The 24,871-nt window shown below is 37.1% G+C and overlaps 1 protein-coding gene across 11 annotated transcripts in view; it reads left to right on the forward strand.

Moving 5' to 3' along the window:
• Positions 1–24,871, forward strand: part of Dgkh (diacylglycerol kinase eta) — a 213,378-nt gene that overhangs the window by 87,064 nt on the left and 101,443 nt on the right. For all 11 annotated transcript variants that reach the window (XR_015445840.1, XR_015445841.1, XR_015445844.1 and 8 more), the window contains exons 3-4: positions 15,145–15,255; positions 17,395–17,475. Coding sequence is in view for 5 of the 11 variants with exons in the window: in XM_087197313.1 (XP_087053439.1) it covers positions 15,145–15,255; positions 17,395–17,475 (192 nt within the window). In the remaining 6 variants the exon portion in view is untranslated. The remainder of the gene's footprint in view (positions 1–15,144; positions 15,256–17,394; positions 17,476–24,871) is intronic.

A 24,871-nucleotide genomic window follows, 5' to 3' on the forward strand; every position in this document is an offset into this window, starting at 1 on the left:
TGTGTGTGTGTGTGTGTTGCTATTTTATCTAGTAATTTGCACAGAATTCATTTCTGACTTTTCCTCTGCCTCATCCTAATCACAGAAGACAGTCAAAAAAAATGATTTTTCATTTCTGTGAGCAGTTATGATATTTTTTCAAAACTAGGTTATTGTTTGAGGGGTATCAATTTTGCCCATCAAAACTATCATTGGCATGGGGTTTATGATATTAAATATAGTGTGTGTGTGTGTGTGTGTGTGTGTGTGAAGTCTGCCAGTCTAGTTCCTTATGTCTGAATGCAGAGAACTGGTAGATTTCTGAGAATTTCCTGTGCACTCAAGACCTAGATAATCTCTCAGGGAAGACCTAGAAAATTTGGGAAGCCAGCTATTGAAGATAGAGTTGAAATTATAGAAACAAGCTGATCTTTTGCACAGAAAGATTTATAGCCCTTTCTGAGATAAGGACAGAAGATAGTATATGACTTCTGGTTGTCTGTGGTTAATCTGCCAATTCCTGGCCCTTTATCCCATTTCCCAGCCTGCCCTTGGCCCCACCACTGCCCCAGCTCCTCCCCAGCCCTGAACTGCATCCTGGAATTGGGAGCATTAGGGAACACAGCTGTACTGTGAAACTCAGGAATGGTGTGAGGGTGTGTGTTTTGCATATTAGTTAGTAGTTAAAAAATAATAAATGTAATGTTTAATAGTTTATTTTGGGCCACATAAAAAAATAATTGTGTCGTTGAGACCATGTGGGAAAGTGGTTCCATCAAAATATCATGTGTGGGCAAAGGGATTATTCTTGGAAGTGAGTAGGGGCATTTGATAAAGGAAGAAGTTAATTTGGTATTGAAAAGATGGAGGTTTTTTGTTTAACTCCTTTACAACAGAGTTACTTATATGCCACTTCTGAATTTCAGGCAAGGATTTATGTAACTGAAAAAGGGCTCATCTATGTTCACATTTCTGACAAGAAAATACTGAACATTAGCATAACACCACTGCCACCTCATGGTAAGATGCTGTAGTTCATTACATTTTATGAAGAAAGTGTCTGACATGGCATATTTTGTACCTTCTCAGAATTAGTATCACTCTATAAAATCACATATTTTATCTCTCTAATATTAAGAAATTATATTTAGAAAATTCTCTTAAGGTAAATATTAAAAATGGAGAGAGAACTTAATTATGTGAATTAACAAATATTTACAAAATAAGTACAGTGTCAAAATTTTATCTTCATAGCTTTTCTCAAGAAAGTTATAAACCAGTATAAAAGGCAGTACATTAAAAATCACTGAATAGTTTATTGATATAAAAGGTAATTAGAATATGTTGGATAATCTCCATTATTTTGACATTAAAGTATATGTAAACATTAATATCCTAAGTATTAGCATTTACAGCATTTCCCAAAAAATAAGAGACATTTAAAAATATATTTGGAAGTGTTTAGAATTGTCTAGCCATAGGAAAACTCGCTTCTTCATTAGATTTCCTTGAACGTATGTTTCCTTGATTTCTCACAGACCAGATCTGAATACTTTCTGGATATGTGCAACCTGCAGTATAGCTAGCTTTTGTTTGAAAGATTAAATTTTTCCTTCTTTAATGAGGAAGAAGTCACAGGAATTTGGGTTGAACATGACAAGATGAGAAACCAGGGCTACAGGGCCATTCAGAGTTTTATAGCATGCTGTACTTGACTTAACCACCAGCATGTATAGTACAGAGGGACCTGCTGCCAGGGCATGATGGGTGGCTGAATTATAGTTTCCTGTCACTGTGTACATCCCAGACGCCAGATCAGAACTTGTGTGCTACATGTGTTCTACAAGTAAAAGTAAGTAATTATTTTATTAAATATTGGTTCTAGAACCTTCTCATATCTCCATTTTTCAAAAAGCTGCGATACCAATCCCTGAATCTTCTTCTCGCTGTTCCCAGGGGCAGTTCTCTACTAGTGTTTGCTTTCCTGGCTGGCGAGCTGGTGCCAGCATCAGCTTTGGGTGGCAGCATGGAGCTCAAGACATATTATGGAATGGGAAGGCTAAGCAGTGAGGGCTGCCCTACCCGCAGTCTTATTCTAGTCTTCATCTGCTCTAAAATCTGATTTTAATCTAAAGTATAGCTAAATGTAGGTTGGTTTCTTGTGGGCAACTGGCTTTCAGAAGGAAGAAGGGCAGTGTTTGAGTGAGCATGCTCAGTTATTAACAAATTACTCCTCTCTCTGTTTCTTCCCCTCCCTGGCGGTGGAGTGCCAGAGCTGGTGGGGATGGAGAGAGGAGGAGAGCAGCCTACACAGGGGCCTCTGCACACAGGGAAAGAGTGGCGAGATACAGTGCCTTCCTGTCTCCTCTAAGTGTGTGTTAGGAAGAGTCTGGCACCAGATTGAAAAAATGCTCAAGGCCAGGTAAAATTAAGTGAAATTGTTACATTGGATAATATAAATTAAAGATGAATGAAAAGGACTGAAAGTGCTAAATTGTATTTTTAAAGGGTTTATGCAGATTATTATGCCTAAAATTATTGTATGATAAAGATGAATTTCAAAAAGGAGCAGAAGTGCTCAATTGTATCTTTTAAAAAGGTTATCCAAATTATTATATTTTAAAAGTTGTTTATTATACTTTAAAAAATTGTCTTTAAGCCCACTTGTAATTCCAGTCACTGAAAGAGATTTTAATATGTGTAGTTTACTGTACCTTACTTCAGATTTATAGAATCCAAACCTGGTGTTAATCTGGGTAAGTCCTCCCTTGTAACCCTCCTCCAGTTTTAGAACAACTGGCCTATTTAATAGAGTGCAATGTAATGTATGTATACTTACTTTAATAAAGAAGCTTGAATTTATTGTTAAGAAAGGAAATTTATGGTGGAATAAAATTCAGCATAAGAAAGAAGAAAAGAAGACACAAAGCTGAAAGGAACTGAAATAAAAAAGAATGGATTGTATGATGAGAAGATTTTGGAGGCTGAGAGAAAAGCCAGGCTTGAAGCAATTTCACACATGACTGAAGAAAGAGGTCTGCTGTCTGAATCAGAATGAGATCAAATGGCTTACCTTCAAAGCAACAGAATGAGCAGCCAAAATCATCCAGATATGTTTGGCAGGCTACAGGGGAAAATAGTTGTTTTCTTTTTAAAATTTTTTGGGGAGTTGCAATTTTTAAAAATTTTAACTGGTACATTAAAAAATTGATGTGGTACTAATATAGGACCTCCAAATAATGCAGGGGAAATAATATAACTTCCAGCCTGTTGGATGTCAGATATGCTTAGTTCTTGTTCCCCAAAATCGAAGAATGAATTCTAAGGAATAATGGAGGTTAAGAGTAGGAAATACTTATAGAGAGGAGAGATTTTAGCTCCTAAGGGGCAGGAGGGGTCCCAAAAAGGTAGCTGAGGACCCCACTCACTTCACAGAAGAAGTTTTATACAGCAAAATTAGGAGGCAGGTACAAAAATCATGAGGTGGGTACAACATGGGACACAACCAAGAAGATTATAAGTATAGCTGCTTAGATAATATTGGCCCAGTGGGGAAACAGATCATGTAGCAAGTGTATATGGAAAGAGCAAAAGATCTTTTCTAGGAAATGATGGATCTGGAGGTCTTGGTTACCCACGGGGTGACTGATGTCTATCTGGACTTTATTAGTCCAGGTGTTACCTCTTATCTTATCCCTTGGGAGTGTAGGCCTGGTCATTTCATCTTTATCTTGAGGTCTGGCCTCTAACAGATGCACCTCTGGCCACAGTTGTAATGTATTTTCATCTTTTGCACTGACCCTCGAGGGCCCAGCCCTATCTGACTGCCTATAATATTTCTACCTAACTTACTTGTCTGTAATAGCACCACATAATATTTGATACATATATACATTGTGTAATGTTTAAATCAGGGTAAACATCTATCACTTCAAACATTTATCATTTATGGTAAAAACTTTTAAAATGCCTGTTTTCCAGCTTTTTGAGATATAGGGTACATAGATGTTATTGACAGTTACCCTGTTATACAATAGCATGCCAGAACTTCTTGCTCCTATCTATCTTTTACTTACTGCAGTTTATATTTCATAATCTCAGAAAATATCTAGGGCTAAGAAAAGAAAAAAGCCATATTGTTATGGAAGACATAGTACAATAAAATGCAAACATAATTGTAGACTTCTAGTTTTAGAGATGTGAGGTGAAATGTGGGTTTCTGTGGTTTGTATTTGATCACCTGTCAAGCAAAATTACATAAGTTTAATTGTTGGATAAAATATGGAAGGATAAAAAACTACAATGTTTTAATTTTGCTATCCACAAATAATATGATGTACACATTGTATAAGGAATATACCTTCTGTTTATTGCCCAAAGACAATGTTAATGCTAACAAGATAGATGGCTTCTGTTAATAATGATGAAATGGTAATGTATAAAAGCAGAATGACTTTTAATTTGGGAGGAAAATGCTACCATAGTCAACAAACAAATGCTAATATTTGACACAGGGGCATTTGCAAGTGAGAAAGATGGCTGGCCATGAAGCGAGCACCTCTGGATCCAGTCCTCAGAGTGAAGTTCAGTTTGCTGCCTGGGCTGTCCCTTAAGAGCTTTTAACGATAGATTGCTGATGCCGTTTACCCCTAAAAGCCCTTTCAGTGGCTTTATCTGAATGTTAGTCCCCATTGTTCATTGTGAATACTTATTAAGAGCTAGAATCAGAGAGAACCATGGAAATGTTGGTTTCATAGTAGTGAATAAGGTAAACACAGTTGCTGCTCTGGCAGAGCTAACAGGCTGGGTGGGGAGACAGATGTCAGTTTGGGCTGCTTACATTTTGAAGAGCCAGTAACACCATGCATTTAGGTGGAGTTATCCAGCAGCAATTTAGTTATTTTCTAACTCTTACCAGCAAATAAGATTGGTATGTCTTCTAAGAAGGAAAATGATAATATTATATAGCATGTTGTAAACATTATTAAAGCACAATTTCATAACTGATTTCAGCTTTTATGCTTAAAGTTTAGAAAATTCTGTACACTTGGGGACTGTATCCTTTATGTGATTAAACATGGGTCTTATGCTGTACTTTCTCTAAATAGAAGTATTGGGCCTTTACTCAAGACTATAATCTATTTAAAGTACCTTTTCTCAAAAGTAGAACCTGCTAAAACAGTGCCTGGCTTATGATACTTTGTATTTATACAGTGTTTGAGAGTTTATGAGACAGTTACACCTCATTTTATTTCATCCTAACATATCTAAGGAGTGCAGGGCGGGTGACAGTTTTCCTCCCTTTTCAGACAGGGAATGTTAGGTTTAAAGGTGTTATTTCTTGAGGTCACAGAGTTAGTAAATGGTGGAGACAGAAGTAGAACCTGAACCAAGCACTCTTTTGAGGAGTTTGGCCTATTTCTTGTATACATTCTGCTAGTATGTTGACTTGGAAAGAAAATCAAAATATCTTTGTCCTTTGAAATTCTCACATTCCTAGCAGTCAAAAGGAAAACAAGTTTTAACCATTTTAGTTTCTTACTCTTTTTCTGATTACTCAATGACTCTTATTAACATATTTTCTAAGTATCAGATACTTGGCTGTGTATGAGACAGAAAAACAAATGAAATGACGTCTAGTTTCTACCCTTGAGAAACTCACAGTTTTACAGGAGAAATACACTTTTAAAAAGTTCCTATACAGAATGATTAATGCCATAAATGATGCAGGAGTATAATGCTATGGTTGCACCAAGGATATACTGGTGGCCTGAGTCTTGAAGGATGACGGCATGAGGTGGGGTTTAGAAGAAAAGCAGAAGACAATGTTGAGTAGAAGGAAGAGCTCACTGAAAAATCAAAAATCATAATAGAAAGAAGTATGGTGTACTCGGGGACTAGCAAGTACTTTTCTTTTACTCTTTGGCAAAGTTTTGGAAAGGAGGTCATTGGATTACAGTTGGAGTCTATATGTCTACTTTTTTTTTTTTTTTAATGAGGATCAGATAGTTCTAAACCCGTATCTGGCAGATTATATGGTAAACTGGCAGTTAAATGTAAATGTTTCTAAGTCTCTTTTGGGAAGAGGAAAGAGCTGATACCTTAACCTGGAAATTGTAAAGAAAATAAAATTAAAATCAATACTTTTTGATCACAACCATTTTTATATCTATAACTAATTTTAATTTGTTATTCTATTGAACATTAATATTGATTATAATGGTATAATTTTTTAAAAAAATGATTCCTTGTTCTCCTCTTGGTATACTCATCATTTTGAAATTTTAGGAGCCACTTTTTACCCCGCATATTTTTTCCTAAACCACACTTTGATTATATAATCATACTTGCTAGAGGTGTTATGAATTAATCATTTTTGTTGTTCTCCTTTTATAAGAGGTATTTGTTTAGCTACATATAAACAGAAGTTTTATTTTGAGGATTAACTTTCATGAGAATAACGGCCTCCCAGTTAAATCTTTTACATCACATCCCTTAGAGGAAAGCAAGAATGTTTTTCTTTTTTGTTCAAGAATTTAAAATGAACTGTTTGTATATTATAACACAGGGAAGTTTGTAAATCCATAGAGACAAGGAATATAGCTTACAGATCTTCAGATTCTCCACAGCCTCACACATTGCAAGAGTTCATCAATCCATGCTTATGCAAGTTGTAAGAACATCATAGTGATGGAAAAAAAACCCCAGATAAATTATTTGTTGTGAAAGCGACTATGTAAGGAACATTTCTAAATGAGCAATATTCCTAAAATTAGTGCAGATAGACATTTTCTATCCCTCTGCCGCTCCTCTGCCCCAGCCACTGAAGTGCTTTGTAGGCAGGCACACCACCTACATTGGTAGGTTGCATCTGCCTCAGAAAATAAATAGGTGTTCTGCACCTGAAAATAAACAGATGCAGACCTGCCAAAGTGGGAAACCAGAAATTTATTTCCAGTCACTGTTTCTTGTTTACCCATTGGTAACACTTCCTCAGTCAGATGCCCAGTGCTTTCCTGATTTTCAGTTTTTGTCTTCTCTTGAAACACAGAGTTACCTTACATATCATTTTATTCTGTCACTGAAAGTTATTGACTGCAGCTTGACTAGTATTTACTCATGGAGGCCTTATGACGTATCACCTAATGTGTTAAGTGCTGATGTTTATAAAATTGGGTAAAACACAATCCTTGTGAAGGCCACAGCCTCATGGGATCATAATCACATAAACCAGTGCCATTCAATGTCACAGGTGCTATTCCACAGAGAAGAGAAAGGGTTAGTAGAGCAGGACAAGTGGGGTTGGCCATTTCTTCCTAGGGAGTCAGGGAAACCTTTGCAGGCCAGCAGGACAGAATCAGAGTTGATAAGAATAGGGGCTTGGAAAGCTGATTAAACAAATTAAGAGGGGAAAACATTTAGGGCACAGGAAAGAACAGAGGCATGCCTGAATGTAGAGAGCTAATGTTAACACGGTCTTCTCTGATACCTACTTGAGTGCAGACTTGATGCTGAGGGCAAAAGAGAGCTAATGAAGGGCCTTACACGATGGCATCATATAATCAGCTTTTCATTCCAGAAAATTACTCAAATAGCCACGTGGGGAATAAAGTAGGTTATTCATGCTTTCTTAAAACAATGACTGTGTAACATAAATAGACCAAATGTAAACTTTTCTTTTTTATTACCTTAAACAGAACTTTATTAAAAAAATCTATATAGACATACTTCTATAATTTGAATTTCTAAATGATCTATTCTTTGGGCAAATCAGCTTGTACAGCAGTTCAACACCATGTATTTGTGTTTAGGGAGTCTAGGCTCCCTAGCCCGGGTGACATCAGATGCTACAACAGTGTGGCAGGGAAGCTCACGCATAACTCTGGGTTATCCCCCTTGGCCAAAGCAAAAGACTTTTCTTGTCTTTCTCCTCACAGCGTCTTGAAATACAACTATATTGAATGGCTATTCTGTATATCATCAGCATTTCAGGGGAAAAATAGTAGTACTGTATAACGTGATGAAGTTCAGAAATGCTTCTCCTGGCTGAGGCCAAGGTCTGCCTTCTTGTGATGTCGGTGGTCCCCTCTTCTGGTCCTCACAGCAGCCCTGCTGTAGGTGCCCGGTGCAAGGCTGCAGGTCTGCACTCAGTCTGCAGTTCCTCTGTGATATTCAGTGTAGTTATGTTCTTTCCTCTTGCTAACTTTGTTAGAAGATACTGGTGCTACCTCTTTTTGAAGAATTTTTAGACCTTATCCCAAGCATTTCTGAACTGTTTTGAGTTTTGTAATCTTTTCTTTCTTTTTAAAAAAGTGTATTATGTTTTTATAACATAAAATTTACCATCTTAATCATTTGTAAAGGTATAGTTCAGTAGTGTTAAGTATAGTCAGGTTGCTATGCAATGTAAATTTTATTTTTTTAATTTATTTATTTTTTTTAGAGAATTTTTTGTTTGTTTGTTTGTTTGTTTTTTGGTACCGGGGATCGAGCTCAGGTCCTTGCGCTTGCACAGCAGGCGGTGAAACCACTGAGCTAAATCCCTGGTCCTGTAAATTTTATTTTTAAACTAATATTTCATATTCCTTTCTGAGCAGATGAATAATTATTTTTATTTGTTCTGTCAAGTCGTAATTTTTATACTTTTTCTCATTTTGTTGCAACATTCTCTTAAATAAATACTAAATCATGTTTTGTTAAAACATAACTAAATCTAAAAGTACTCACTGGTACTTCAACTATATAATCTTTGATACTTCTTTTCTCTCTACATTCTCATGTATTTCTTCCATATCGTCTTTTAACCTTTCTGTGGTACTCTCCTTTTATGAGTCACAAGTGGACACTGAATCAACAAACCATGAAACTGGATAGCACATTAAAATTTTGTTGTTGGGTTGTTTGAAGTTACTGAGGTATAGGTGGTAAGAGCTTCCTTAGTCTCAAAGTAAAAATACCATGTTATCCCGAAGATCCCGTATCTTTAGTCATGGTTTGAAAATAAATGGTTGGGGGACATATTCAGAATGAAAATATTGTATTTGTGTGTGTTGAAGGAATGAATATTTTATTTTAAATTAATTTTTCCCAAGGCAAACCTTCCATTTTTATAAGATAATATTTTTCTTGGGAAGAACAATAAGTACATATAACCCTGTAGTGTCTTCAAATATCAGATTTTAAAATTGAATAAATTAACATATTTAAACTTTCAAATAGGTAATACCTGTATAGTTTAGAATGTGTTTGGTTATGAGCTATAATTATTAACTACTGCTGATACCGCAACAGAAAACTAGAACCCCAGCTTTTTAAGTTATTGCTCCATAACCTCTTAAATAATATTAAGTTATACTATTTCAAATGCTGTTAGAAACTATTAAGCTAACTGAAGAGAAGGTTAAAGAAATTAGTATTTGTCACTATAACCATAACTCATTTTTGGCTCTAGTAGATTCAGAAAGTTTGTGAACTCCCTAAAATTGTATGTAATTTGTAAGTGTCTTAAGCTTGTATGAGAGCAACCGAAATTATGAGGAACCACTGTTCCTGATGTTACTTTGTCCATTTTCCTGTTTACATACAGACCCCAACTCACAGCTAGATTTTGTGTCAGAAATAGTTTGTTTATGAACTGTTTGGAATTCAGTCCACATTTTTCCATGAAAGATACATAGAAAGTAGTGAGTGACTGAGTGTGTGTGTTTGTGTGTGTACTATAGAAAGTTCACAATGGAAATAATAAATGATCAATCTTTACTTTTTTTTATTTTGGTATCGGGGATTGAACTCAGGTCCTTGCGCTTGCAAGGCAGGAGGAGGAACCACTGCGCTAAATTCCCGGTCCTGAAAATAATAAATGAGATGGAACCAGACTTCAGGTGGTTTATAATAAAACCTGGGGTGAAAAGACACATGTAGTTGATCCTCAAATGAGATCAAACTCCTAATTTACCATTATTCATTTTTCTGCAGCAGTATCAGAAATTTCCTCTCCATGGTAGAGCTTCAGTTCAAAGGCTGGGAAGAGGAGAGCCCTTAGTGATCAGGGATTCAGTAAGAAAGAGGACAGAGCCTATCTCCCCTCAGCAGGAAGGTGTGCCCATCACACCCACAGAGAGACTGATGACCAGTATCCTTGCAGTTTGGACACAAGGTAGAATAGCCTGGGGACTTGACCACTAAGGCATATATATGACGTGGTTTCTGTGGGAAAATGGACTTTTGGTTCCAGTGTGATACCCAGGTTCCTGGTACAGAGAGCTTCAGCCCTTAGAGCCTTGTTAGTAGCTTAATGTGAAGATGATTCTGCCTCATCTGTGCCGGGAAGTCTGTCTCAGAGGAGAACTTTTCACAATCAACAAGAATAAGGACTATTTAATTAATAGTTGCCATTTGTGTTTGAAATGTATAAAATCAGACTTCTTTCTGAGGAGTAGCATGAAAATCATATCTCTCCTACCAGACTAGGTCTTGATGAGAGACATAATTCCTCATAGCTGAACTACATAATTTCTAGCAGAAGTTACATATGTTGGTTGGTTGAGGTAGAAGAAAGCAAAGCAGGTAGGAGGATGAGAAGGGATGAATGGCGCATGATGTCATCACATTTAGCATTTCATGTAAAGAATGATAGTGTTGGGCCGGGAATTTAGCTCAGTGGTTTCGCCGCCCGCTGTGCAAGCGCAAGGACCCGAGTTCGATCCCCGGTACCAAAAATAAAAAAAGAATGACAGTGTCTTTCTTCATAATTCATAACATTTTATCCTGGTTCAGAAAGACAAGGCTGTTAGCATATCATGTCATTGTGCACAGAGTATGCTTGCATGCTTAGTTACACAGAGAAGTAGGGGGTGCTTTTACCTTCAGATGATAGAATGAAGGGAAGGAATGTTTTGAGGATAAGTTTGAATTTACTGTAAAAATTATAATCACTTTAGCCAAATACTTTGAAGATATTCTTTGACTCAAAAAGAGGCTCATCAATGGATGAATAGATAAAACATGTATATATACACAATGGAATTTTATTCAACCATAAAGAATGAATTAATATTATTTGTAAGGGATTGAATGGATCTTGAGATCTTAATGTTAAGTGAAATAAGTCAGACACAGGAAATGAAATATTGCTTGGTTTCTTTTATATGAGGAAGCTAAAATATGAAGAATAAAATAAAGACAGACTTTTTGAAGAAGGGGTAAGAGATCAAGGGAAGTGGGGGAAAGGTAACTGAAAACAATCAACATGTGTTATATACATGTACCAATTCCCCCAAACAGATGTAAACATCGTATATTGCAAACATATATCGATAAAAAAGAAAAAAGGTATGTGATTTAAGACCCTGTAAAATGACATAGCATTTGCATTAACCTATGCACAGCTTTCTATATACTTCAAATAATCTCTAGATTACTTATAACTAATAAATGTAAATAGTTATATTATTTAGAAAATAAGGATAAGAAAATAGTCTATACACACATAGACTATAGTAACAGTTTTTCCCCCAATATTCTCCATCTGTGGTTAGTTTAATCCAAAGATTAAGACCAACTGTAACTGGCTTGGATGCCCAGTTAGACCCTATCCTAGTCTAAGCCTGTGATTCTCCACTCTGGCATATGTTAGAATTACCTGGGACACTTAGAAATTCCTGATACCTGGGATGAACTTCTGGCTAATTAAATCTGACTCTCTGGGAGTGGCACCCAGGAATCAGTACTTTTAAAACTTGTGGTAGTTCGGATATACCATCAAGTTTGAGAACCGTTTCTTCAGGAGAATTTGAGGTTGCAAATTATATGCTCACTCTTAAATTATGTAGTTAGCCTGGAAGAAATTTAAAATATGCAGTTGTTCTTTCAAGTGCTTCTTGTCATCACTGCCTATGAAATCATAGGTATTTCCCTAAATTTTTGATTTCCCACAGGTCTATACTGTGTTAAACATCTACACTGCTTTTACTTCTTTGGCTCCCTTTTGATTTTCTGGGCAACAGCATTTTTCCACACATGGCTTTTTGTCCCTCCACTTTAGTTTCTGATTGAAATGCCTTTTTTCACAACCCTTTCACTTTCTAGCTTGTTCCTGTTGCCTTGTATTTTTGAGTTTCATTCATAGCCTTTCCCTTAGCCTGTGTATTGGTAGTTGAGTGTAATTAATATTCTTGATCTTTTTTGAGTTTTGTAAAATATTTCCTTATCTGATTGATTCTTACTCATTTTGACCTCTTTTTTGGGAGTACACTTTGAAGATCCATGATCAGGTTTCTTTCTACTGGAGAATCAATTTTCTTCCTTCTTCCTTTCTTCCCTCCCTCCCTCCTTCCGTCCCTCCTCTCCCCCTCCTCTCTCTCTCTCCTTCCTTCCTTCCTTCCTTTCTCTCTTTCTCTCTTCCTTCCTTCCTTTCCTTCCTTCCTTCCTTCTTTTCGATAGAACCCAAGGCCTTCAGCATGCTAGTCAAGCGCTCTGTCCCTAGCCCCTCTCGTTGTCTTTACTTAAACACTGCAAGTACCTAAGTCCCATTGTATAATTTAACTCAAGAATACCTCACAGTCTTTGAGGAATATTTCAGTTTATAGCCACTCTTTGGGCAGGAAGGAGGAGCATGTGCCAATAGCAGCCTTAGATTTGATACTTCTTTTTAAGCTTTCTGTACCACCATTTATTACTTGGATATAAGTATCTCTGATGTGGCAGTTTCGAATGTTATTATGAAATTTCTGCACCATAAAGTGACATAAGCCAGGGTTGCATGTTTCTCTCAAGAGTCCTAGGTTTCTAGAGGCAGAAGCTTGGGGACCAACTACTCTCTGGTACACCCTAGTAAAGGAGCTAACACTTGGCTGGTAGGGCTCCATTAGGGATGTGTAACCTTGATGCATGGTCCCCTCTTACCTCCAATCTCAGAGGGTTTCTGTGAATGGGTTAGGGCTGTCCTCTAGGACACCTCAATTTCAAGTGGGTTCACAGTTTTCACTGGCTTACTCTAGCATATTTTAGTCTTCCTCTTGATTGTACTGCCATAAGAATTTTAAGAACAAATGTTTTGAGCCATTTTTCCCTCTAATTTCTCAAACAGTCCACTCTCCCTATCAACCTCTTTCTTACCCAGGCTTTTGCATCTGGTTGACTGAGCTAAATGAATATGAACTTTTCCCTTGTTTTTTTTCTTCTTTCTTTCTTTTACCTTTTATGTCTGTCAGTATGTCCAGTAGATGTTCCTCCACAATAACATCTCAAATGCCCATATTTCTTTCCATCTCGATGAGTGATGCTACAAACCTAATTGGAGTGTTTGTCCTTCCCCCTAGACTCTTGCAGCAGCCTCTTAATTGTTTCTCTACCTCCTTTCGAACCCATTTCCTCTTTGTCTCTCTCTTGCCTCAAACATTTCACTAGCTTTTTGCACTTAGAATAAAAAGCACACTCCCTGTCATGGCCAATGTGTCCTGGCTCTCATCTCATAACCTCATCTCTTGATACGCTCCATCCACTCCAGCTGTTATTTGCCCTGACAGTGGCCTGCAAATGCTTATTTATTTTTCCCAAGAAGCTCTTATAATTTGTTGCCTGGAAAATACTCCCTGAACTTAATAGCATAATGATATCATAATCATAACACTTTCTGCCACTTATTGAGTGTTTTCTGTAACCCAGACAGTGTACTAAGTGCTCTGCAGACATTATCTTATCATGAAATGAGCTGCAACAAGCTTGTGAAGTTAGTATTGTTCTTCCCATTTTTTGGAGAAAAAACTAGGGCGTAGAGAGTTGGAGTAACAGGCCCCGTTCATACTGTTAGTGTATGGTAGAGCTGCCTTGAGGACTGTCTTTCTGATTCTAAGTGAGCTCTTTGGTACTGAAGTTTTAAAAAGTATTTTATTACTATTAAATTTCAATGGTGTCTTAATTCCTGGAGGATACTCTTAGAGCAAGCTCTAGAGGAAATCTCTTACTGAAATTGAAAGTAAACATTAATATAACTTAATTACCTTACTGGAGAAAACAAACTTTGCTGAATATTTTATGTTTTATTGATAATAAGAGACAATATGGTGTGAAAGTTGCAAATAAACTCTGGAATCCAACAAATAGGGGTCTAATCTCAGCACTTGCTATTTATTCATACAGCTCTCATTATCATGTATGCTAAACAATATTCATGGCACTAGAATTATATCAGTGTGCAATCCAATGGAATGATTTAAAACTTTGGTTCTATCAGCTGTTTTTATCTTAGAGGCTTACTATAGCATTATTACTCTTTATTGAATTCAGTATAAATGTCAGCTCTCTTGGACTCCATCCCAGTGGAGTCTGTTTGAACCAGTCTTGTAACTTGTCTCTGAGAATAATTTTATAGGAATGCTCCAGTGTGGTTTGCTTCCTTCCTTCTTCCCCTTCCCCTTTTCCTTCCAATTAAAACAAAACAGTAAATTTAACTTTATTAGATATAATAAACTCAGGAATTTTATATTCTAATAGGGGTAGTACAATAAGCATAATAAATAAGTAAATGATGTTACATACTGGAAGATGGAAAGAAATTTGTGGAGATGAGTAATAAGATCAGCATGGGAGAAAATATAGAGATATTTGTTGTAATAACCAACATTAAATGAATACTTACTGCATGCTATGCAATGTGTCCTTTACATGTTTGGTATTTGTTCCTCAATCCAGCCCTATAAGGTTTGCCCTGCTAACATCCTTATTTTACAGATGAATAAAGTAAGACATGAAGAAGTTCAGTAACTTGCCTAAATCATCCAGCTATCTGTAGTATTGCTAGGAATGGAATACAAGGTTTCTGGCTGCAGAGCCCATTTGGTTTCATAATCAGCACATAATACGCATCTGTGCTGTGCTTTCTATGTACAAGATAATGTGCACATCACACTGGATTGCAGATCTTAGTTTGTGTGCATGTGTCTTTCATGCTTTTTGTGACTTCTTTGAGGGCAGAAAACCATGTCATTCATTTTTGCTCTGGGATTTCTGCATGTGTTCCCTTGATTCAATTATAATGAGATCAAAATATTCTCATAATTTTTAAAACGTGGGAAATATTATTAAAAATATTAAAGGTCACGTGTCATTGATTCTGGTTTCAGATATAATTTAAATTCATGTCATTGTGTTTCTGCTTCTCCCCAGACCAGTATTAAAGAGGGACAGCTACTGAAGCAAACCAGTTCTTTCCAAAGGTGGAAAAAACGATATTTTAAACTTCGAGGACGAACACTTTATTATGCAAAGGACTCAAAGGTAATTCAGAAGAATATTAGTTTTAAGTGCTTGAGATTGTAGATGGTTTTAAAATTGTGGTTGGATAAAATGCCTTGGAGTCTCACCATACCATTACTGCTCTTAAATAGATTCTGTATAATTATGATCCATCTTGGACCCCATCCCAAGAGGATTTTTTTGAGTCAGTCCCATAACAGGTCTCTAAGAATAATCTTATAGGAAAGTTGTAGTACAGTTTTATTCCTGCCCAATTAAAGTAAAGCATTAAATATAATCTTATTAAATATAATAAAATCTTTTTGGGATCTCTGCTACTTTTTACCTTAAAATTTTTTCCTGAAGATATGAAAGAGGCAGGGTGGGATGGAAAGAGGGAAGGAGGGAGAGAAAGAGAGCAAGAGAGAGATGCTAAGAACTCATGCTTAGAATTTGGTTAAGAGTTCCTATCCTAATTTCAGCACACTCTATTGAGTGGCTGTGGCTAGCAAGCGTTGTTGAGAAGAAGCTTAAAGATGATAATGTACATCAAATGCTTACCTAGTATCTGGCATAACCCAATCACTCCAACATGCTAGCAATTAAGAATAAACATCATATTGAAATAAAGTCAACACTTAAAATAATTTTTATGTGGCATTTTAATACATAACAATGCAAGGAGAACAATTATAATGATGAGCCCCCATTAAAATTGATATTTTAGTATTACCTCAAAAATAAATAGTAAGATTTCTTGCTACTATGACAGTTGAATAATTAATCATTCCATTTAAAAAAATTTATATTCCTGGTATAATTAGTAGAGTCATAAACAAGGAAATAAAAACAAAAAACCTAATTCATAGTTTATGCTGCTGCAATAGAAGTAATAACCAAATATTTATGTAGAAATAATAACCAAATAAAATATTCTTATTTTAAGTCAAGATGTTCAAGGCCATCCCTGATCTGGCTCTGTCCTGTCTTTAATTTTTATCTCTAGAAACAATGACTGCTTGACAGCCTTCATCTTTGGACCATGTGTCCTATCTGTAGAGTGACTTTCCCTATATCTCCACTTGATGAAACCCCATTTTCTTTACAGCTTCCTTCTAATAGGCATAATTCCATCATTCACAAGAGAAGGAGTTTATTTTTATTGGAAAATCCATCAGTGACTTTCTCTAGCATTGTGTTTTTTCTCTTCCAAGTTTTTTTTGGTAACGGAGATCGAACTCAGGACCTTGCACTTGCAGTCTTTTCCACTTTTAATAGTCTGTCTTCTACATTTAGTTTTGGCAGTTTCATCTCCTGTGCTAGATAGTAAATTTATTCCAGTTAGGAGACAAGTTTTAGAGTCTGATTGGTTGAATTCAAGTAGATTGGCCTAACCCTGTGAGGATGTAGTGCGGGAAGTGGGGTGTGTGTTCCCATCAGAAAAGGGGGACACTTTTTCTGCAGTCCTAGAGGATTATTGTTATGTCAGCCTTACTGGAAGAACACTGAATGAGTATAAATAATGACCAGCTCTCAAAAAGTAGGAAAGGTACATTTATTTGCTAGAATTTCCTAATTGCTAATTTGTTTGATTTTTAAAAATTTTATTTCCATGGAGATTTACCACTAACACATTTGATTTAAAACAACATTTTAGAGTATAAAAGGAATATTATCTTAGACTTAGAGATGAGGAGAGTAAGATTCAGAATTTTTGGTAACTGACCATGATGTGAGCAAAAGCTAGTTCTCAGTTCCCACTTAGCCAGCCTGGGAGCAATGACATAGCCTCTGCCTCCTTGGCAGAGTTGTTACAAACTTGTGTGTGTGTGTGTGTGTGTATGTGTGTGTTTGTACCTATGCTCTTGTACACGAGGTACTCTCAGTAGGTTCCACATAAATAATACCAGTTGTACTTCCAGAGAGCACACAGCATTGCTTTCAAACAGTGCTTTGGGGTTCTTTGAAATCCTTTTCAGTGTGGGATTCATGAGTTGTACTTTATGGGTTTACTTATCCTTTCTAAAAAGAACTTGCAGAGTATCACTAAATTAACTGTTTTTTCATTTTCTATTTCTAATTCTTGACATAGCTTTCATGGTTATGATCTGATAGTAAAAATGATTAAAGTGCATGGATCTAGGTAGTCATCTAATGTGTTTGTGTTCTTTTCGATAACAGTCTCTAATATTTGATGAAGTTGACCTCTCAGATGCCAGTGTAGCTGAAGCAAGCACAAAAAACGCCAACAACAGCTTCACGGTATGGTTATATTCTGTTAAATCCCTATTCAAGGTTTCACAATAGCTTTTCCTGAACATGTTCAGATGCCTTGTTCAATTATCAACTGGGTGTCAATTTATGTGCATTGGGTTCTTTTTTTAGTATATGTGCCCCTGAAGTGAGCACATGCATTGGGTTCTTACTAACACAATATACTCTGTTAACTACTTTGTATATTCTAATACTCAATTCCATTCATGGTCCATTAACTCAATAAATTTAGGTTCAAGTGTATTTTTTAAACGTATCTTTTTCTTTTTGGACTTTTTAATTTTAGTGCTTTAAAACTTTTCACTTTCTTTAAATACTTCAATTAACCCCATTATTCTTGAATATTCAAAAATGTTGTCATTTATCAACAATCTCAAAAATAACGTTTTCTCTTCTGTTTTCACTTCAGTTGCTCAGACAGTTGATAAAGTTCAGGCTTTCATTTCTTCTCACATAGGTGATTCATTTAAGAGCGACTTAAGAAGTGTCCTTTGCTCCAGTTTCTTCTGTACAATCACAGATTGCATTGTTTGGAAGACCTAGCTAGAGCTGGGCATCATAGTATATGCCTGTAATTCCAGCACCCTGGGAGGATCACAAGTTTGAGCCCAGCCTGGGCAACTTAGTGAGTTAGTGAGATGCTCTTTTAAAACAAAAGAGAGAGAAGAGAAAAAGGAAGAAAGATAGGAAAAGAGTGGATGGGGAATATAGCTCAGTGCTAAGGTGCTGGGTGCAATCCCCAGTACAGGGAAGAAAAAAAGGCCTAGCCTGTTCCCATTGCCTGTAAATTCAGCCATAAAGTCCTACAAGATCATGCCTCAGGATTCTAATGTTACTGATAATTATTTGTCTTTGCACACCCCACCAGTTTCATGTTTGCCAGAGCTTTCCCGTTCCCTGTCTTGAATGAACTCGTCCAGATCTGTAGCTGCTGAAACCTTACCAGTTCTTCAAAATATTCTATTTTTCTACTTTGATCATTCACAAAATACGAACTGATTTCCTACAATGTGCTAGGCATTTGTTTGCTAAGCACAAGAAATTCAAAGACATATGTATGTAGTATTTACAGATAGATACAAAATTTACCTCCAGATCTTCACAAGCTAGTTCAGTGAAGCTCACGTGGGATACTGTATAGCTGCATATTTCTTAGCTGCTCTAAGAGTCACTGCTTTTGTTTTGCATCTCAGAGGAGATACGTTTCTTTTGTCGTGCCCATCCATACTCCCAATCCCCACTGCAGGAAGCCACTACTACTGACACTAATGTGCTGTGCCCATTCTTTTGGCTTTCTACCCAGGACAGGGGAGTCAGGCAGATAAACAAATCCAGGGAGTGTCTGATTGAGGTGAGCATTGGTAGAGGGAAGGTGCAGGGAAAGAGGCAAATGAATTCAGATTTAGTCTTATTGATTTATGGACATGTGGGATAATTCATAGTGTAAATATTCCTCTCCCTCTCCTTCTTCCCCAGGGAGAGTTTAGTTTGAGAAGAGGAAAGCCAAGAATAGAATCCTGGGAAAATGTTAAAATGTAAGGTTTGACCAGTAAAGACTGAGTGAGAGTATTCTTTAGTAAAGAAGAAGGATCAGGAGGCAATGATGTCATAAAAACCCAGTAGAAGGAGGGTTTTGAGATGGAAATTGTTGAACATTAGATGCTGTAGAGAAGTCAAGTCAAAGAAGAATTGGAACCATGATTGCTGGCTTTGTGAACTTGAAGCTCATTTGACCACACTGATGTGAGTAGTTTAAGGGAGGGGTGGCGTGCATTAGACTGCACTGTGAATACAAAGTGAAGACGGACAGAACTCTCTTTTCTCTAAAGCCTGGCTATTAAAAAGAAAAGAGATATAGCCAGAAGATGTTCTGGTGGTTTGTTGTAGTTCATTTGTTTTGTTTTAAAAATGGGTTTTGAGTGTGTTTATATGAAGAGAGGAAGGAACTGCTAGAACCAAGAGTTGAAGATTCAGTAGAGGGAATAATTGATAGAGCAAGATTAATGTATAATTAGCCAGCCAGGTGTTGGTGCACACATGTAATCCTAGCACTCTGGGAGGCTGAGGCAGGAAGATCTGAAGTTCAAGCCCAATCTGGGCAAAATAGCAAGTTAGTGAGACTCTGTCTCAGAATAAAAAAGGGCTGGGGCCCAGGGTTTAGTCCTCAGTGTACCCCCCCCCCGCCCCGCCCCAAATTGCTGAGTAAAGAGAAGGGTGTAGGAGCCAGGTAAGGTAGGAAATTAATTTTCTCAGTGAAATTGAAGAAAAGGTTATCTTTAAGAGTGAGAGTTTAGGAAGGTTTGAAATAGCTTCTGTAGAAAGAAAGTATTGGAAATGAATTGGGACCTGTAGATTACTAGATATAAATATTGCCTACCAAAGATTGGACAGCACTTTTAGTAATGCCCTCAGTTTCTGTGCTTATAGAATATTCTTTAAGTGTGAATAGAGAACAAATAAATGAACTGATCCAGAGCTGATGGTTTATAGGGCATTTTGGACAAAAAGCTTCTCATTTCCTGATTTGGACTGATGGATATTTGAAGGATCAACTTATTCATCTTTCCCTTCCCCATTCTCAGTTTTTGAAAATAAAATACAAAGAGTCAGAGACAGCTGAGAAGAATTCACTAACTACTGAATACAGGGCTTCTGATAAATTTTTGGAGGCGTAAGGTCAAGATGTTGCTTATTCCTCCTTCCTCGAAAGTGAGAGTAGGGTGGACTAGGATAAATGAATTTCATCATACGAACTGGAGGAACCACTTGCCTTCTCCTGGGAAGTGAACAATACAGTCTTCTTTTCTGTGGAGACTGATGGAGGAAGGGATACGAGTTCCCCCTAATGAAGAACTAGAGTTAATCTGAAAAAGGATTCCAAAAGTTGAGATTGGAAAGATGGAAAGATTTCAGGTGAAGGTAAGGTCTAGGATTTGGAGCAGATGGAGACCAAAGAAACTGAAAATCCTGGGCTTGGAGAGGTTATTCATATCCTTTGTACTGCTCTTTCTTGCCTGCCCAATCAGTCTGTCCTGTTTTGTCTTTCTTACAGGACTTACCCTATTCTGCCTTACACTAGTTCAGTGCATATTTTTATCTTAACCTCTTAGGATAACCTCTTAGGATAGAGAGTCTGCACTGTCTTTTTACCTCACAGTACTTTAAAAGTTAAGTATTTCTTGATTTTGGTTAATAAGATTTAAGTTTGTTTTCGACATGAGAAGACTGTGTTGAAATATTTTCAAGAGTTTTCTTTATTCAATCAAACATTATTTCTGAAATTTGTTGGACTAGAAATGTAAGGATTAAAAAGTTTGGCAGGTTGGTTAGGGTTTTACAGCAAATGAAATTGAAAGAATGTTCCAGGGTATAAAGTGGAGCAAAAGACATGTTTTCAACTGGCAATCGACAATTCTATCTTTAAATTTTTAAATATCCTGCCTTCCTAGATTATAGTGGCTGCTACTGACACTGCTATTTTAGCTAGTTCATGTCAGGTTAATGGTGTAGTGTGGTGGTGTTGTGGCTGGAGAATCCAGGAATGGCTAAATTCTGCTTCATTACAACTGCCCCTCTTCTCCTTGAAGTCCCTAAGGATGGTATATTGACAAGAAACAATAGCACATGGAAAGATCTATAAATAGTAAATGGAAAATTTGTGCTTTGACTGAAAACCCAATGCTGAATCCCCTGGTAAAATGGATTCTATAGTGAGTGTTTCACAGAGCAGGGCAGCAACTGACCTAACCTGGAAGTTACTCAGAATCCCTTCTGCGTCCACTTGGTATGAGCAAGTCACTGGCCCAGCTTCAGGCAGGGGGGACATGGACCCCACAACAGTAGTATCAAAATGTGCTGTTCAAATAGCTTGTTTTCTTTAAATTACAATGAAGAGTAAGCTAAACTTTAAACAACAGAGTCATCATTTTGAAGAAATTATTGTATTGGCATTGTTAAAACTGCTTATGGAAGTTTGCAGTAGCATGTTTTCTGTTGTGTGCTTATTTGTTTGCTTAACTAGAAAGAAATAGTCACTTAATTAGTTTTTTCAACCACCCCTAGCATTTTAGAGTGTGGTCTGCAGAGGCTTGTGTGAAATCCTGCAGTTACTTCACATCTACCTGGGTCACTTGGTGGATAAAATTCAGGCATCTTGTGGGCACTCGTAGTTTTAGATCTAAATGAGTGCTACAAAGTTGATTAGCATTGATTATGACTCTTTGTATGAGGGTTTAAAAAGCATATATACAATTAAATCAATAAAAAAAGAATATGCTCTTTGGGCATATAAAATATCAGAAATTATAAATTTATAGTATTATTGAAATAAGTAGGCTGGATTTTAGTGGGAGGAAAAACTGTCCTTAAGAACTTACTTAGTTTTTGTTTTTGTTTTTTTAGACAGGGTCATGCTATGTAGTTCAGGCTGACCTTGAACTCACTATGTACCACAGGCTGGCCTCAGACTTACGGCAATCCTCCTGCCTCAGCCTCCTGAGTGCTGGGATACAGGCAAGCACCACCAAACCCAGCAAGAATTTTTTTTTTTTTTGGTACCAGGGATTGAACTTGGGACCTTGCACTTGCAAGGCAGGCAGCAGAACCACTGAGCTAAATCCCCAGACCTAAGAATTTATTTTTTAATGGTTACTTCTTGTTTATTCTGTTTTCCCCTTAACTTTCTCTTAGCTGACATAATTCGGTTCATCTCTCTGAATAGGGATATCACATCCTTTGAACTTAATGTGTCAGTTTGTTTTTATCCATTAATATTTCAACATTTAGTTCCAAAGGAAATAACTATGTTATGTTCTTTTTTTTTTGTAGCCGGGATTGAACTCGGGTCCTTGTGCTTGCGTAGCAGGCGGCAAAACCACTGAGCTAAATCCCTGGCCCCTGTTATGTTCTTTTTAATATCATTTGTGAATGCATGTTGCTCAAAAGAGGTCTAGATCGCTTGAATAATCACTTAGATAAATAAGCTGCTAACCTTATTTGTTGGATAAATTTGTTGGGTCTGTGTTTCTGTTCTATTTATGCCTGGTAACTTATCTAATTCTCTTTATCAATCCTATAAGGTAAGAACTCTTACAATCCCCATTTGATTGATAGAGAATCTGAGACAGGCTAATATATATAATAAGTAGAACCAGAACTCATCTAGGGCATTTGACCTTGATCTATACTCTTGACCACTCTGTTACCCTGTCTCTTTATTCTGGAGCTTTTAATACATGTGATTTGATGGTATTTTTCTAATTGGTTATGCCACGTTCATTTTTTTACACTTGAATTCAGTGAGCAGAATTCAGTGTGCAGCTTTATAAGCTACACTACCAGATGTATAATAATCATTTGCTGAGCAGACTACCCATCTAGAATATTACATTATATTCTGGACACTATGTCTTAAAGAGAAATGCTGGCTAAAGAGTTCATGGGGGAAGGAAGGTAATCAATATTGTGAAAAGGTCTGGGAATCATGGGATGATTAGGATTTCTTTTACAGATTTGGGAAAATGTGACAGATATCTTTTTAGTATTTAGAAAATTACCAGGTATGAGAAGCAGTAGGTAAGTTGTGTGTGACTGCAGTGTGCAGGACAAATACCTGTGGCTTAATTCACAGAGTGACAGTTGCAGCTCAACATAAAGAATTTTCTAACTGAATCATCTGACAGAACAGGTCTCTTTGTGAGGTAATGACTGCCCATTATTAGAAATCTTACACCTCTTCCCTGTGACCTGAAAGGGGTTCAAGAAGAGAATTCTCAGAATAGGCTGAAATGAATTCCTCAAGGTTAGATGGCTAATAGTTGTACATAGCTAGTACCACATTTGTGGCTCTTGGTGTTTGTTGGGTTACGCAAGGAGGAGTGGATTTAGAGATGGCTGGTCAGTGTGCTAGACTCTTCACATTCACTGTTACACTGAGCCGCTTAGCAAGAGCTAAATAGCCATCCCAGAGGAAAGCTGTAGAGAGAGCTTGACATGGTGTGAGTGCAGGAGAAGTGAGAGAAGCGGGTGGAGGCTAGATTTCTTTGAAGGTGGAAAGACAGTGACTTCACTGGTTCCTGAAGGCTAACACAGTGCTTAGCACAAAGGAGAAAGCCAATACATATTTGTTGAATGGATGGAAGAAGTTATTTTGTTTAATGAATGAGTGATGTTTGTAAAACCTAGTTTTTCTGTAGAAAAGACGTGTCTTGCCATCATCTCTGTGGGTGTATCATAGTTATATCTAATGATAGAGCATCTTTTCCAAGAATTATGGCCCAGAGAAATATCTCTTAAAGTTACTATGTGATTTTATGGATGAAAGTCCTAGGAAGTAAGATATCATTGGTCCTTTTTTTCTGGCAGATTAAAATCTTGGGTGGAGATGAGGTGTGGTGGGAGAACCTTTATCTCTACCTTCACTAAGAGCCTTCTCTAACCCATTGAAATAGACTTCCCAAAGTCTCTACCTTTACCAGTAGCTAAACATAAATCTTTCAAATGGGCTTTCTAAAGTAAGGCAAGACCATATGAGCATGCCTTGAGTATTCTGCCAACTCTGAAACCAACCAACTCTGGGAACCTCAAGTTGGCTTGTAAAAATCAGATCATGGGAGTCCAAGCATATAGATAAGTTTCACCAAAAGTATGTTGTGGTCTGAATAGACACTCAGTAAGTTGGGGGAGGGTGCTTCTCAGCTAAAGAGCTGTTTCTGGAGGGTCAGTCAGGGTATTGTTGTGAGTTGCTGTGCTTAACATTACTCCTTTCCCCTTGCACCATGTCTGGTCTTGCTAACAGTCCATGACTTAGAGAGAACATGGTGCTCCTGACTGCTAATCTTCAACTTGCTGCCTCTAGCACTTCTCCTCCTAGGATGGTACCAACAGCCCACTTCTGTCCCTATCCTCCACCTACTTTGGGGATTGTGATTAGAACTCATTCATTCATTCATTTCACAAATATTTATTGGGGGCTTATTCTGTGTATCAGGCATTGTGCTAAATTTTGAGTATTGGCTATGTATAAAAAGGATTGGCCACTGAGCAGTAAGTTTTTAAAAAGGACTTAGCTTGAATTTAAACAAATTTAAAAGGATATGGTAGGGAAAGGTCCTGTCCTTAAAGTATGTAGCTTTGGGAATAGGATTCTTAGGATACACACACAAAAAGGAAATTCCTCCTCCTCCTGAACTGGGTCTGGAAACTGCCATCTCAGATGCCTAGGCAAGAGAGGGGACTACACAGCCTCATAGAGTTTGAGGCCCAGAATATAAAGACAGACTGCTGGGACTGCTTTGTCTGCTCTTCTGCACAAACATGCCCCATGCCAGCATTTCTGAGACCTAAATGTGGCACCCACATAGCACTTCTTATCCCTCGTCCTGGA

The sequence above is a fragment of the Heterocephalus glaber genome, unplaced genomic scaffold, assembly GCF_053883595.1.
Source record: "Heterocephalus glaber isolate CG9 unplaced genomic scaffold, H.glaber_assembly_v1.0 deba00001666, whole genome shotgun sequence".
NCBI lineage: Eukaryota > Metazoa > Chordata > Mammalia > Rodentia > Bathyergidae > Heterocephalus > Heterocephalus glaber.